Below are 17,338 nucleotides of genomic sequence, written 5' to 3' on the forward strand. Positions count from 1 at the left end.
AACTTAGAACTACTTAAACCTAACTAACCTAAGGACATCACACACATCCATACCCGAGGCAGGATTCGAATCTGCGACCGTAGCGGTCGCGCGGTTCCAGACTGTAGCGCCTAGAACCGCTCGGCCACCCCGGCCGGCTGGGAATGTTCTTGACGTGGAAATGTTCAGCGCCATGATCCAGAAGTTTCGGCCTCAGAGTTTATATGAGGAAACGTTAAAAAGGTCGTAGACCAACCTGTTCCACGTCACTCAGGTATACTGCGGGAATGGCCCGCGCCACAGGTAACTGACCTTCCTTCCTCCGAAATGCGTCTGTGTTCAGTTACGTCACGTGGTTTCCGTATAGAAAAGACCGCGCCAGTGGAAACGAGTTGCGAGCGAGAGATTTGATCATCTGTAATACCCGACAGGACGGAGAACCGGTCCCTGGCATGTAAGGCTCACCGCACCGCTAGCTGAGGACTTCGCCGCCGCCTCACGTCAACCTGTTGGCCGCCGAAGCGGCAGCGAGGTCGCAGGGGGTAGTGGGGGGGCAGCGGTGGGGCGGCGTGTTGTGCAACGCGTGCTGGGAAAGCCGGCGGACGTGCTATCTGCTTCTGCTTCCTCGTGGACGCCGCCGAGCCGCACTGTCAACAGGCAACTGTATAACTACAGGTCGGTCTCCGCGTGCTTACGGTCGGCCGCCGCGTTCACTTGTTACCTTTTCTTTGCCGCCGGCCACGACGCGATGGAAGTGACCACGTGGCGCCGCTCCGTTGACCTCCCAACGTCAATGTTGTACGCTAGCTTCAGTGTTGTTCTCGTATCTGTCAACGAACTGACAGGTGGGCGATAGCTCTGACGTAGTGTTCCTGTCAGTTGTGTGCGTGTGTAGCGGTTCGGTGACGCGACGATAGAAGATGGCACTGCGAGAGATGCATCTCCACGTGGTGAGTCACAAAAAACTTCTGTCTTCACTAGTGATTCAGTAATACTTTTGTAGAGTAGCGTGAAGCTCTATCCACACTAGACGCCGCGGCGAATCCGTGAACATGACGTGGAAATAATCGGCAATGCCGGCCAGGGTGGCCGAGCGGTTCTAGGCGCTACAGTCTGGAACCACGCGACCTCTACGGTCGCAGGTTCGAATCTTGCCTCGGGCATGGGTGTGTGTGATATCCTTAGGTTGGTTAGGTTTAAGTAGTTCTAAGTCTAGAGGACTGATCACCTCAGATGTTAAGTCCCATAGTGCTCAGAGGCATTTGAACCATTTTTTTAATCGGCAATGCGTGACATTTTCAGTACAAGTAAGATATTTATTTTCTGCCATAATGGCTATGTTTGTGAACCGTGACTGTGTGGGAATATTATTTATTTCAAGTTTATGCTACCAATCACCTTTTATTTTATGCTTAACCTAACATAATGCAACGCGTTTCGAACATGTTTTGTTCATCTTCAAGCGTTTGTACATATATACATACATCGAGTACATTCCTCGATGTATGTATGTATGTACAAACGCTTGAGAATGACCAAAACATGTTCGAAACGCGTTGCATTATGTTAGATTAAGCATAAAATAAAAAGTGACTGCTAGCAGAAACTTGAAATAAGCAAGTAAGATATGCACTACAGCTGTAACGTTTTGTATGTGGAGAACTACATCGCCAGGATCTTAGTGAATATTTATAGAGTGCTGCCAGTTTCGACAATAAAGATCACCAGTCTACAAAACATACTGATTGCTGTGACAATTTTTCCTCTAGTTTAAGTCTCCTGAGGCCAAATACGCTTGTAGATTCTAACTCTGGAATGTCTGATGTGAACAGAACTAGCCTTTGCGTTTCTAACTATCGAATGTCTGATGTGAACAGAACTAGACTTTCGCGTATGTAGAGGATGCCATTAAATACCTTAATCTGAGGAGGTAATATTCATCCTTCCATTCATTCATTCACACGTTGTATTCCATGAATCGTATCATGAAGGAGAGCCTCCAGGAATGTTCGAGAGCTAATGTTATGTAATAACAAAATGGTTCAAATGGCTCTGAGCACTATGGAACTTTACATATGAGGTCATCAGTCCCCTAGACTTAGAACTACTTAAACCTAACTAACCTAATGCCATCACACACATCCATGCCCGAGACAGGATTCGAATCTGCGACCATAGCAGTCGCGCGGTTCCAGACTGAAGCGCCTAGAACCGCTTAGCCACAGAAGCCAGCTAGGCAATAACAATCACAGGCATCCGCTACTATCTACTTCTCTACATGAGACTTTTCACAGACGATGCGGTTATCTGTAATGACGTAATGTCTGAAGAAAAAGTGGACAAATATTGTCGAGGAGAACACGGCGAGATTTCCCAGATACTTCGCTCAGGGGAAGAGAAGTCAAAAATAACCGAAGACACGTCTTGGTTTATTCGGAGATACTGGACCGTTTCTGAGAAAACCACGGTCAAAATTTTCAATGTAGTTTAGATGCCTTTTTTAGAGCGTTGTAATTTCAGTCGAAATGGTGCCGCAATGGCTAGCGTAGCGGTCTCTCATTTTTGCTCCCTGTGTTCGAAACCTGATTATCGTATTTATTTATTTATTCAGTTATCTACACATGTCCGTAGAAGGTTACTCCATGAGTGTTTCTTAACAAGTTATGGGTTACAAGGGCGTTATATTAATTGTAAAATTACAGCTAGGTTTCCCAATACAGTAGGTGTCATACATTTACCTATATATTATATGTGTGTGTATGTTATTTTCAGGAGTTACATTCCTATTAAATTCTCATCATCTTGTATTTCATTCCTACATCAATTGCTATATTAATTCTTATATTTTATTCTTATGCTTATTCTTCAGAAATTTTTGGTGCATTGGCTTGAATGATACCGACTGTAGAAACAATCGAAACAGAAATTCTGACCACGAGCACCGCGCGAAGGCCGGTTTGCCACAGCGGCATTCTCCGTATGAATCTCACTCGGTAAAAACGGAACTTGATTATGAATCAAGATGTACTACAGGAATTTCACCGAAAACAGTTTCAAATAATTTTCTCTTTTTCTCTTTTTTTTCATTCACCGTACCAGGTGGTCAAAAAGTCACTATAAATTTGAAAACTGAATAAATCACGGAATAATGTAGATAGAGAGGTACCAATTGACACACTTGCTTGGAATGCAATGGGGTTTTATTAGAACCAAAAAAATATAACAGAAAAAATGTCCGACAGATGGCGCTTCATGTGATCAGAATAGCAATTATTGGCATAACAAAGTAAGACAAAACAAAGATGATGTTCTTTACAGGAAATGCTCAATATGTCCACCTTCATTCGTCAAGAATAGCTATAGTCGAGGAATAATGTTGTGAACAGCACTGTAAAGCATGTCCGGAGTTTTGGTGTGGCATTGGCGTCGGATGTTGTCTTTCAGCATCCCTAGAGATGTCGGTCGATCGCGATACACTTGCAACTTCAGGTAACCCCAAAGCCAATAATCGCACAGATTGAGGTCTGGGAACCTGGGAGGCTAAGCATGACGATTGTCATGCGCAGTCACTGACGTTTTGCTGTCCAGCGCCATCTGTCGGACATTTTGTGAACTATTTTTCGGTTCTAATAAAACCCCACGTCATTCCAAGCATGTGTGTCAATTTTTACCTCTCTATCTACATTATTCCGTGATTTATTCAGTTTTCAAATTTATACTGACTTTTTGATCACCCGGTATATACACTCCTGGAAATGGAAAAAAGAACACATTGACACCGGTGTGTCAGACCCACCATACTTGCTCCGGACACTGCGAGAGGGCTGTACAAGCAATGATCACACGCACGACACAGCGGACACACCAGGACCCGCGGTGTTGGCCGTCGAATGGCGCTAGCTGCGCAGCATTTGGGCACCGCCGCCGTCAGTGTCAGCCAGTTTGCCGTGGCATACGGAGCTCCATCGCGGTCTTTACCACTGGTAGCATGCCGCGACAGCGTGCACGTGAACCGTATGTGCAGTTGACGGACTTTGAGCGAGGGCGTATAGTGGGCATGCGGGAGGCCGGGTGGACGTACCGCCGAATTGCTCAACACGTGGGGCGTGAGGTCTCCACAGTACATCGATGTTGTCGCCAGTGGTCGGCGGAAGGTGCACGTGCCCGTCGACCTGGGACCGGACCGCAGCGACGCACGGATGCACGCCAAGACCGTAGGATCCTACGCAGTGCCGTAGGGGACCACACCGCCACTTCCCAGCAAATTAGGGACACTGTTGCTCCTGGGGTATCGGCGAGGACCATTCGCAACCGTCTCCATGAAGCTGGGCTACGGTCCCGCACACCGTTAGGCCGTCTTCCGCTCACGCCCCAACATCGTGCAGCCCGCCTCCAGTGGTGTCGCGACAGGCGTGAATGGAGGGACGAATGGAGACGTGTCGTCTTCAGCGATGAGAGTCGCTTCTGCCTTGGTGCCAATGATGGTCGTATGCGTGTTTGGCGCCGTGCAGGTGAGCGCCACAATCAGGACTGCATACGACCGAAGCACACAGGGCCAACACCCGCCATCATGGTGTGGGGAGCGATCTCCTACACAGGCCGTACACCACTGGTGATCGTCGAGGGGACACTGAATAGTGCACGGTACATCCAAACCCTCATCGAACCCATCGTTCTACCATTCCTAGACCGGCAAGGGAACTTGCTGTTCCAACAGGACAATGCACGTCCGCATGTATCCCGTGCCACCCAACGTGCTCTACAAGGTGTAAGTCAACTACCCTGGCCAGCAAGATCTCCGGATCTGTCCCCCATTGAGCATGTTTGGGACCGGATGAAGCGTCGTCTCACGCGGTCTGCACGTCCAGCACGAACGCTGGTCCAACTGAGGCGCCAGGTGGAAATGGCATGGCAAGCCGTTCCACAGGACTACATCCAGCATCTCTACGATCGTCTCCATGGGAGAATAGCAGCCTGCATTGCTGCGAAAGGTGGATATACACTGTACTAGTGCCGACATTGTGCATGCTCTGTTGCCTGTGTCTATGTGCCTGTGGTTCTGTCAGTGTGATCATGTGATGTATCTGACCCCAGGAATGTGTCAATAAAGTTTCCCCTTCCTGGTACAATGAATTCACGGTGTTCTTATTTCAATTTCCAGGAGTGTAGTTAGTAGACGAATAAGGACAATGTTATTTCAGTATACATTGGAAACCATGCATGCAGTAATCTTCTATGGACATGTGCAGATAAATGAAAAACAAGAATAAAACAAATAATCGGGTTTCGAATACGGGGGCAAAAGTGCGAAGCTGCAACGCTGGCTACTGCGCCACTACTTACCGCTAAGAGGAACATAAATACCTCGAATACTTTGACCTCCGTTTTTTCAGAAACGGTCTGGTATCAACGGATAAGCCGAGACGTATGTTCGCTTACTTTGACTCCTTTTCCACTGAGATAAGTTTTTGCAGAATCAGTACTAGCGCTCTCATCGTCAGTCACATCTTGATGTGATTTCTAAGCGTCGTAGGGACTGACAAACTTACTTTAAATGTAAAACTGTGCATTTCACAAAACTGAAAAACGTAGTATCCTATGATTACAATATCAGTGAGTCGCATTTGGAATCTGACAACACATACAAATACCTCCAAAATGGTTCAAATGGCTCTGAGCACTATGCGACTCGACTTCTGAGGTCATCAGTCGCCTAGAACTTAGAACTAATTAAAAACTAACCTAAGGACATCATACACATTCATGCCCGAGGCTGAATTCGAACCTGCGACTGTAGCGGTCTCGCGGTTCCAGACTGAAGCGCCTAGAACCGCTCGGCCACCTCGGCCGGCACAAATACCTCCGTCGAACAGTTTGCAAGGGTATAAACTGAACCAATAACATAGAGCCAGTAAAGCAGGTGGCAGATTGCGGTTCATTGGTATAATATTAGGGAAATGCCATCAGTGGATTCTAGAGTATTTCTCAAGTATGTAGAGTAACAGGCCATATTGAACGGATCCAAAGAAGGGCAGCACAAATGGTCTCCTTCCAGAAATGACCATGTTCAGAGAATAAAAGTACGTCTCTAATAAAACGAACGCAAGTTCTTATGTAATTCGAATAGGGGTTAGGTTAGTGTTGTTTAACGTCCCGTCGACATCGAGGTCATTAGAGACGGAGCGCATGCTCGGGTTAGGGAAGGATGGGGAAGGAAATCGGCCGTGCCCTTTCAAAGGAACCATCCCGGCATTTGCCTGAAACGATTTAGGGAAATCACGGAAAACCTAAATCAGGATGGCTGGAGACGGGATTGAACCGTCGTCCTCCCGAATGCGAGTCCAGTGTGCTAACCACTGCGCCACCTCGCTCGGCGTAATTCAAATATTCACGCGCATTTAAGAATACTGGAATTACCACTAGGCGCTAAATGATTGGACGCCTACGACTCTTCACAGAACGTAGGGTTCAGAGGCATACCTGCCCTGTGAAGTAGAATAGGTGGTGATCTGTGGAATCTCTGCCGAAAGAACCAATGCTGGTGCACGTACAAGTGTTTTGGAGCACACCGTTCATTGTACATTGTTGAACATGCAGTTCCGCAGCAGACCACCACTACGTGTTCACATGTTGACTCAACGCCATCGTCAATTACGATTGCAGTGAGCACGGGACCATCGGGATTCGACCGTCCATCAATGGAAACATGTTGGCTCTTCAGGAGAATCACATTTTTGCTACACTAGGTCGATGGTCGTCTCTACAAGCGCCGCCATCGATGTAACGGAGGCCTGAAGCGCGCCCTGGACACAGGCTGATGGGAGCAGTATTATGCTATCGATGCTATGGGAGACGACGGAGCGTGTGGTCTGGCGTTGTCATGCTGAAGGAGAGGTACCCTTCGAATTCGAAACTCGATTACAGCACGCTGTTTGTCACGCATCGACATAGTTCCGCTATACACCGTCATGTTGTCGTTTGTTGTTGTGGTCTTCAGTCCTGAGACTGGTTTGATGCAGCTCTCCATGCTACTCTATCCTGTGCAAGCTTCTTCATCTGCCAGTACCTACTGCAGCCTACATCCTTCTGAATCTGCTTAGTGTATTTATCTCTTGGTCTCCCTCTACGATTTTTACCCTCCACCGTGCCCTCCAGTACTAAATTGGTGATCCCTTGATGCCTCAGAACATGTCCTACCACAAACTCCTCTTCTCCCCAATTCTATTCAATACCTCCTCATTAGTTACGTGATCTACCCATCTAATCTTCAGCATTCTTCTGGAGCACCAAGTTTTGAAAGCTTCTATTCTCTTCTTGTCTAAACTATTTATCGTCCATGTTTCACTTCCATACATGGCTACACTCCATGCAAATACTTTTAAAAACGACTTCCTGACACTTAAATCTATACTCGATGTTAACAAATTTCTCTTCTTCAGAAACGCTTTCCTTGCCATTGCCAGTCTACATTTTATATCCTCTCTACTTCGACCATCATCAGTTATTTTTCTCCCCAAATAGCAAAACTCCTTTACTACTTTAAGTGTCTCATTTCCTAATCTAATTCCCTTAGCATCACCCGACTTAATTCGACTACATTCCATTATCCTCGTTTTGCTTTTGTTGGTGTTCATCTTATATCCTCCTTTCAAAACACTGTCCATTCCCTTCAACTGCTCTTCCAAGTCCTTTGCTGTCTCTGACAGAATTACAATGTCATCGGCGAACCTCAAAGTTTTTATTTCTTCTCCATGGATTTTAATACCTGCTCCGAACTTTTCTTTTGTTACCTTTCCTGCTTGCTCAACATACAGATTGAATAGCATCGGGGAGAGGCTACAACCCCGTCTCACTCCCTTCCCAACCACTGCTTCCCTTTCATGTCCCTCGACTCTTATAACTGTCATCTGCTTTCTGTACAAATTGTAAATAGCCTTTAGCTCCCTGTATATTACCCCTGTCACCTTCAGAACAACTTATCTGCCACAATCCGACACCTTGATAGTGATAGAGCGGTGCAAACAGTGGTGAGTCTGTAGCTCCGTCAACAAGATCAAACATTCTACAGTGACGGTATCAACAAACTGCTGTTATGTCGCGAGATATGTGTTCGTGCCAGGATGACTGCGTCGGGGAATAAGTTTGTAGATTTGAAGAATAAAGATGTAGAATATAAAAAACGTTTGATTCATTTTAAACATTTCAAGAGTTTTAACATTAAAACTTTTGGGCAATACCATTCGTCACGCCTTCGTATATTTATATGCATTTTTATTTACGTAGAAACCTTTTAATATATAACAGGAGAAAACAACAAACAGCAGTTTCTCAAACCGTCTATTAAGAAATGTGTACAGAAGAAATCGAAAACCTTCACTACTGTAACGCTCCTCCTAAGCACAACGAAAAGGCGAAGAAAGGAAAAAAACAAAACAAAAAAAATCTTATTATATTAGTTACTTCTCACGTCCCTTCAGAGCATGTGCTACACGAAGTCCAAACAGTATATCTCTCATCCGCTGGCATTTAAAAGTATTGTTTTTAACACTGTGGCTAAAAGATAACACACACATTTCTTAGGCAGATATAGGAGCTTGGGACCTAGATCTCATTTTTGAAATTCAGCGTGTTGTCCAAGAGCTATCACGTTCGGCATGAATTAGTGAACAGACTAACATGTTTTTATGGACCTGACATGTCCCAAAAATTCTGAAAATCGTGTGATTTAGAAAAAAGTGAGACATTATGACAAATGACCTATGTTTTCTAACTCGGCGAAGAGAAATTTACGGATCTGCATCAAATCTTTACACGTCACATTCACAGAAGATACAATTAAACCTCTGTTTCAAGGGACACATGGAACAGGCTTCTCATACTGTATATACTTTCCAGTGAGCAGTTAATTTGGGAATCTATTTTATCTAGTACCGAAATTATACTTTGCGCGTGAATAAATGTGCCTACACCTGAATTTTCTCTCAGACAGGTGAAATTATTTCTGCAAACGTAGTTTGAAATACTGCTTAGGAGCATTTTCGTGAGGAAGTTTACAATAAATGCTACATACCCAATAGATGAAAGTTGTATTCGTCAGTTCTTCTAGACTTCATTACGGTAGTCTATAGTGCAGCGAACTCAGTATAAGCAAAACTGTTGTCAGCATCCCTTGAGGAGCTTTTCAGATCCTTCAACTGCGTAAAAGAAGTAGCAGTAGGTGTTAATGGAAATTTCAGAATCACCGTCGTTTCGATGCTAACACTGAATCGTTTGGCTTTAGCGTAGATACACTTAAAAAAGGATAGGGGGAACTTAATAAAGCAAGTTAGAAAGTGGACTTTAAAGTCAGTTACAATAAGAATAACATAAGATATAATTGATATGTGCAAAAGACGATAGTTAAATTAGCAATTAACTCAGAGAACGAGGTGAGTTTTTGTGTTTATGTCCTTTGAAGATAAAGACTGATATGACTGGAAAGAAATAAAGAAATGAATAAAACTGGATTGCAGTGTTTTTGCTAAACTAATTTTGCGAAGTGTGCGAACAGTTGGCGCTTATGAAACTTACGAGTTTCGCTCTTGTCCTGACATAGAGGCTTTAAAATCGGGAACCACTGAAAACCTGATGGCTTCTCAGCGAGTTATGGAAAATACAGATTGTATATTACAAGGGGAGACAGGAAAACGAAGAAACAGGTCAGGGTACAGAGTTGCGAGGTAGGCGAGACTATGACTTTAATGCAAAAAGAAATGCAGATGAGTGTGAATGTAGTCTGGCAAATAGATAAACCAAAAAAGTTGTTCGTTGGATTTCAAGACTCAGGGATAGACTGAGGGGACGAATTAATGAAAGACAAGTTGTTTTTGTTGTCTTCAACGGAAGACTGGTTTGAGTTTGATGCAACAATTATCCAGCTAGTTTGTCCCTTTTCCTTTTCTTTTCTTTTTTTTTTTAGACAACTTGTGGTATCAAACTGTTTTCTGGCCGGCCTTGGTGACCGTGCGGTTCTAGGCGCTTCAGTCCGGAACCGCGTGACTGCTACGGTTGCAGGTTCGAATCCTGCCTCAGGCATGGATGTGTGTGATGTCCTTAGGTTAGTTAGGTTTAAGTACTTCTAAGTTCTAGGGGTCTGATGACCTAAGATGTTAAGTCTCATAGTGCTCAGAGCCATTTGAACCAAACTGTTTTCTCCCCGACTCAATGCCAACTCAATGCAGTACCCTCTCATTAGTTATCCAATCTATCCATCAATCCATCAAATCATCAGCATTCTTCTGTAGTGTCACATGGCACGTAGCTGATGCTTTCGACTTGGTTTGTCGTAGTATCAGTACATTTAAATGTTCCTTTATCTTGCTCTATATTCTATGTTCACTCATGCAACAGTTCTTTGTTCACGTAAGTTTACGAAGAGCTGTTCCTGTCTGTTTACTACGCTGTACAAGTCATCGGTTAAGACGATTTTGCCGCAGTGCGTTTCATTGCGACATGTGCCGTTTCTAAGATGTATTGTAGAGGATTCAAAAACATTCGTTAACATTCTAGAACATTAGTAAAAGCTCGATAATGTTTCTCTGTTTTTTTCTGTTGAAAAATACATCGGTGCAAAGGGGACAGAAGACCACAACGATGTGATGGCGGCCATTTAAAACGTATCTCCACAAGCACAACGGTTATGACCCACAACCTCTCAGTGCACAACAGTCGAAAGAAGGACAGCCCCAGACATACGAGCCAGTGACTGGTGGATAGTGGTTCTGGAAGTATCTTCTTCACCCACAAACACTAACTTTTATCTACACAATGATGAACCAAAACATTACGACCGCACTAAAAACTGAACTCCGCCCGAACAGACCTCGGAAAGCCGAGAGGTACCGAGCGACCGCAGTATCATCCTCAGCCTTTAGGCGGTACTATAAGCGGATATGCAGGGGCATATGGTGGCTCTTCCGGCCGTTGTCAGCTCTCGTGACAGAAACTGCTATTTCTCAACCAAGTAGCTCCTCAATTGGGCTCACAAGGGCGAGTGCATACCGCTTGAAAACAACGCTCCGCAGACTCGGACGGTCACCCATCCAATTGCTACTAGCCGAGCCGGATAGGACCGTTGACCCGACGAGAACCTGTGCTACCCCTGTGGCAAGGCCGTTGGGGTAGTGACCACTGATAACCGCGATACTGCACGCCTCGTGGTACCTCTGCAGGCACGAGACGCGGAAAGCAAAGTATAAAAGAGGAGCAGAAATGAATAGGAAATCATTCTAGCGATTAACAAGGGAAATCCTCTGACGTAAGTGACTTGGCGGAAATACTAATTCAGCATGTAGAAAAGTCAAAACAACCTTCGGTGTAATTAAAAGCAAGGGTGGTGACATAAAGAGTGCACTGGGAATTGCACTGTTAACTGCAGAGGAGAGAGCGGATAGGTGGAAATACATTGAAGGCCTCTAGGAGAGGGTAGATTTGTCTCATGAAATGATAGAAGAGGAAACAGGAACAATGTATCAGAGATCGTGAGGACAGTATTGGAATCAAAATTTAAAGGAGCTTTGGAAGATTTCAGATCAAATAAGGCTGAAAGAATAGATAACATTCCATCAGCATTTCTAAAGCCATTGGGGGAAGTGGTAAAAAAGGACTATTCACGCTGGTGTGTAGAATGTATGAGCTTGACGATATACTATCGCACATTCAGAAAAACGTCATCCACATAATTCCGAAGACTTCGATTGCTGACAAGAGCGAGAATTATCGTACAATGTGCTTAACAGCTCTTGCATCCAAGTTACAGACAAGAATAATATACTGAAGAATGGAAAATGAAATTGAAGATGTGTTAGATGGCGGTCAGCTTGGCTTTAGGAAAGGTGAAGGTACCAGAGAGGCAGTTGATAATGGAAGCAAGACTAAAGAAAATGAACTTTCATAGGATTTGACTACCTGCAAAAGGCTTTTGACAATGACAAACGGTGCAAAATGTTGGAACTTATGAGGAAAATAGGGGTAAGATACAGGAAGGGATGGGTAATATTCAGCATGTACTAGAGCTAAGAGGGAATCATGAGAGTGGAAGGCCAAGAACTAAGTGCTCAGGGCAGGGATGTAGTATATACATCGAAGATACAATGAAGGAAATAAGAGAAATGTTAAAGACTGGAATTAAAATTGAAGGTGTTACGATTCACGGATGACATTGCTATCCTCAGCAAAAGTGAAGAAGAATTACAGGATGTGCTGACTGGAATGAACAATCTACTGAGTACAGAATATGATTTGAGAGTAAATCAAAGAAGCAGAAATGAACACAGTGAGAAATTTAACATAAAGATTGATGTTCATGAAGTAGATGAAGTTAAACAGTTCTGTTGCGTAGACAGCAAAATAACGTATGATGGACGGACCGAGGAGGACATAAAAAGCAGACTAGCACTAGTAAAAAGGGCATTCGTGACGAAGAGAAGTCTTCTAGTGTCAAACTTAATTCGAGGAAGAAATTTCTGAAAATGTACGTTTGGAGAACATCATTGCATGGTAGTGAAACATGGACTGTGGTAAAACCGGAACAGAAGAGAATCGAAGCATTTGAGATGTGGTGCTACAGACGAATGTTGAAAATTAGGTGGAATGAGGAGGCTTTACGCAGAATCAGAGAGGAAAGGAATATGTGGAAAACAGACAAAAAGAAGGGGCAGGACGACAGGACACTACTTAAAACAATAGTGAATAACTTCCAGGGTAGTAGAGGGTAAAAACTGTAGAAGTAAACAGAATGTGGAATACATCTAGCAAATAATTGAGGCGTAGTTTGCAAGTGCTACTCTGAGATGAAGAGGTTAGTACAGAAGAGGTTTTCGTGGCGGGCCGCATCAAACCAGTCAGAAGACTAATGACTGGAAACAAGATAATAATAAATAATAAAAGTGCTCTGATAATGTGGCCCAGCGCCTGGGAACGAGCGTCTCGGAAACAGTGATGATGATCGCCTGTTAGCGTCCGCTGCCATGAGCACCTCCCCCACTCTAAAGCTGTTCGCCTCATCACGTGCAGCCTTCCTGTGCATCTATAGGCGAGTACACATTGGGCCAAAGAAGGCCAACGGACGACAGACAACCGTTTCGTCGGCCGAGATTTGCTTAGTATGCACAGGCGCCAAATCGGAGCCAACAAAGTGATTGGCCCTGCTTGCGGTTCGATCTTCTAGCGGGTGGCTGGCATTGGGACCCCTCTCCTTGTGTTAGCAGCGTTTATTGACCAGTTATCATTTTTGATTTAATAAGAGCGTATCAGAAATACTGCAATTAGTGTTTAAGAGGGGACGTTCATGAAATTGATCAAAATTGTCAATTTTAGATTTATTTTTTATTTGTTAGGACAACTCACGGACAATAAGTTCCCAAAGTTTCAATGTTGAAATAGCATCCGAAGTGCCTGAAAATTAATTAAAAGCCTGACGCGGCCTCCCTGCCACGCCCACGTTTTGAAGCAGCACATCAGCTCAGTGAACAACGATTCTATGTATTACTTTCAACCAGACATGTGCGGGATACATCTAGAAGGCCGTGATACGTACTCTTTGGTTTTATAGATCATCTTTGACCGATCCTGAACTTATCAAAAAGTGTGTTCTTGTCAAAACCCAAAATCCAAATGAGTCCCTAAATTCACTCATATGGGAACGATGCTCTAAAAACACTTTTCCATCTGCAACAGTTGTCAGAACTGCAACTTATGGTGCAGTTATTGTATTTAATGGTGGGAACGTCGGGAGGATGAAGGTATTAGAAAGAATGGGCTTCAAGGTAGGAAATTTCAGTCAAGACATCCTCAGAAAAATAGATTTACAGCGCGTCTCTGCAGCTGAAAAGTCAGTTGAAGACCTGGTAAAGAAAAGAAGACAGACAACAAGAAACCAGAAGAGAAGCCTCGAAGGGAAAGACGACCCAGACCACAAGGGTGGTGCTTTCTGAAGAAGTGACATAAGGAAAAAAGTGAGGTTGAACTTTAAACTGCGTTTCCTGAAAAGTTTATATACCTTTTCCTCAGATTCTATGAATGCTAGTAATTTTGTACACATATTTCGGTAAACCTAATAAACGTTAACTCAAGTGCAAATTTTGAAATTCTGATTGCAAGCTGAGATATGGGGCAAAGTGCTTCGAATTTTGCATTAATTTGAAATTGTACTTGTGGAATTACAATTAAAAATTATCAAAATTCTCCTATTTGACCTATTCGATAAACCTCATGAGAGAAGCTTACAACACATAAAGAGACGAAAGAGAGAAATTTTTGTAGGAATCTCTTGAATACTTTCTAAGAAAAAGGAACATACATTATTTTTTTAAAATAAAACTTCAAGTTTCATTCAAAAAAAGTTGAGTATATATAATCAAAGGATTTTATATGTAAATTTGTTACTTTCATGTACAACACAGTACAAAATTTCATTGCCATATCTCCAAAACTGTGGATTTGGTGCATTTTTGAAATAGAGTATGTTTTTATCAGCCTCCCCCTTTAAAATAAAGTAGTTGGCTATTAAATTAAAGAGTGGAACCAGTCAATAAAACATACTGAGTACGACTTGTGACTATCCTAAATATTTATTTTCAAGAGTCGCTGTTTTCCCTGCAGGCAATTCCTGCTGTCGCTAAAGGTGTGCATTTATTGTGTTTAACAACAGTGGCGTATAAATTGGAAATGGAGAGGGCATTAGAGCTGACATAGAAAGTGATATGCACGATGTTAAAAACAAAAGGGTGTCTTTATTGACATCTTTTGGCTCTTAATGACAATGAGAAACAAACAAAATTGGGAGTGACTATTCTCTTCTGCAGCACAGCTCTCCTCACAATATAATAACAATTCGAAAATTGTTGAAATAGCCTATACTGTAATTACCCGCCAGGTTAGCCGAGAGCACTAATGCGCTGCTTCCTGGACTCGGGTAGGCGCACTGGCCCCGGTTCGAATCCGCCAGGCGGCTTAACGATGGAAAGCCGGTGTGCCGGCCGGTGTGCTGGTGTGCCAGCCAGCCTGGATGTGGTTTTTAGGCGGTTTTCCACATCCCACTAGGTGAATACGGGGCTGGTCCCCACGTCTCGCCTCAGTTACACGGCTCGCAGACATCTGAACACATTCACACTCTTCCATGGATTACACTAGACACAGACAGTTGGGGTACACTAATTCCGTCCCGGGGGGTTCGGGGTGGCGGCAGGAAGGTCATCCGGCCACCGATTAAAATTCACCTCGCCAAATGCGATTAACCATGCCGACCCTGCGTCATTGCGGGGAAGAGGCACAAGCAAAAGAAAGAAAGAAAGAAAGAAAGCCTATACTGCAATTCAGCCTTAAGAACAGACGTTAATTCGTCCCACCACTCTGCTCGCTACTTTTTAAAAGTGAGGCTGTCCACCGGCCTTGTTTCTTCTTCTTCTTTTTTTCTGATGATCAGATTCTTGCAGTAAAATAAATCCTGCATGTGCGAGGACCGCTAAATCCTCTTCTCCCTCGTAATATCGGCAGGTGAAATTGTAATTAAAATGCTGCTTTATATAATAACAAATTGGGAGCAACTTCGGCGTGTTATCAGAGCCAACTGCGATTCCACATGGCCGAATCCCTTGACCCCAAGCCATTCGTTTGGTGTGGATGATAAGCTGAACATGCGTTGGCGACCATTGCTAAGCCGAATCAAGTCTCTGCCGTCCGTTGCCCTGGTGTGTCCACGCCTTAAGGGAGACGGTCGAATGAACGAAAGAAGATAGGTTTTAACGTCCCTTCGACTTTGAGGTCATTAGAGACGGAGCTCAAGCTCGGATTGTGGCAAGGAAGGGGATGGATCGCAGCCGTGCCATTTCAAAGGCACCGTCCCGGCTTTAGCGTGGAGTGATAGGGAAAACATGGGAAATCTAAATCTGGATGGCCGTACGCGGGTTTGAGCCAGTTGCTCGGTGAAAATGGTCGAAGAACGATGAAATCACGATTGGGCGACAAGGTATTGGACGACAACACCTCATCACATAACGCGGAGGTCGATGTATCGTCCGCTTTCTAGAACAGGACAGGCGACGATCTGTGCCAGACGTGAAGATGGAGTATAGGCCTAATGCTGATGTGAAAATAAATTTTTAGGGGGACACGTTTCTGAACAGGGGTCTCTGCAGCAGTGAACTCGAATGTTTTCCTGTGTTGACCCAACGACACTATCAATTGACAAGCTGCGACATTGTCGCGAATATAACAGTGACCCGTATATACAATAAGTTTCCTTTAATTTACGTCTATAGTCACAAACGTTTTGTTAACAGAGCACCGGTTTCGGTCTATAATGACCATCATCAGATCTGTTTTATAAAAACAAAGTCCTAATGTACTGAAGCCACAGGACTTTGTTCCAATAAGTTTCCTTTAATTTACGTCTATAGTCACAAACTTTTTGTTAACAGATTACCTGTTTCGGGCTATAATGACCATAATCAGATCTGTTTTATAAAACCAAAGTCCTAATGTACTGCAGCCACAGGACTTTGTTTTTCTGAAACAGTTGTGATGATGGTCATTATAAATCGAAATGGGTAATCTGTTAACAAAAAGTATGTGACCATAGACGTAAATTAAAGGAAACTATCAATTGAGGCGGTTAAAAGGAAAGGGGTGCAAGTGACAAAATCGCAATTCTGTGAAAATGAGCAAAGTTTGTATCAAATTCAAAACTCTGTGTTCATTTGTTATATTGTCTACAGCAACCATCATATTATGCAGTCGTTATTAATGCAATATCAGTGAATCACTTTCAGAATGTTGTGGTCAGCAACGCTTTTAGCAATAATCTAGTTAGTACTTACAACTGCCTATGTAATACAGTATTTTGTCCCATATTCTCGTATTATATTACTCTATACACACAACATTTAATTACTGTACCTACAATCGAGAGGATAAGGCAAATTACTAACCAACGTTACATACAGAAACACAAATTTCCGAGAAAGCTCTTAGCACGCACACGTACAAAAACATTTCTCATTTGATTTTATTAATGGGAATGTCGATTTCGAGTCCCACATAGCGCCATCAGAAGCCGCCTCATCGTTGGCAGGTTGTGTACTTGGCCCTCTACTAGCTGGTGATCTCCTACATGGCTTGCTAACAGACTTTTTGTTTTTTTCTTAAGATTTGCTTAGAAAGGATGAAAAATTAGAGACACAAATGGAAGTAACTGCTGCAGATTCTGATAGTGCTATGTTACGGCAGGCGGTGACACTACGCTCAACTGTATTGTCGCTAAACTACGGAGTCCCATGTCTCACCGACTAGCATCAATCGAATTAGAATTAATGTCATTGTT

The 17,338-nt window shown here is 43.6% G+C and overlaps 1 protein-coding gene across 1 annotated transcript in view; it reads left to right on the top strand.

The window, feature by feature from the left end:
- Positions 1–615: 615 nt before the first annotated feature.
- The window catches only part of LOC126252164 (uncharacterized), a 193,808-nt gene continuing 177,085 nt past the window's right edge, over positions 616–17,338 (top strand). The window contains exon 1 of the mRNA XM_049953032.1: positions 616–929. Coding sequence (XP_049808989.1) covers positions 900–929 — 30 coding nt within the window. The 5' untranslated portion in view covers positions 616–899. The remainder of the gene's footprint in view (positions 930–17,338) is intronic.

Source organism: Schistocerca nitens, chromosome 4 (assembly GCF_023898315.1).
Source record: "Schistocerca nitens isolate TAMUIC-IGC-003100 chromosome 4, iqSchNite1.1, whole genome shotgun sequence".
Classification (NCBI taxonomy): Eukaryota; Metazoa; Arthropoda; class Insecta; order Orthoptera; family Acrididae; genus Schistocerca; species Schistocerca nitens.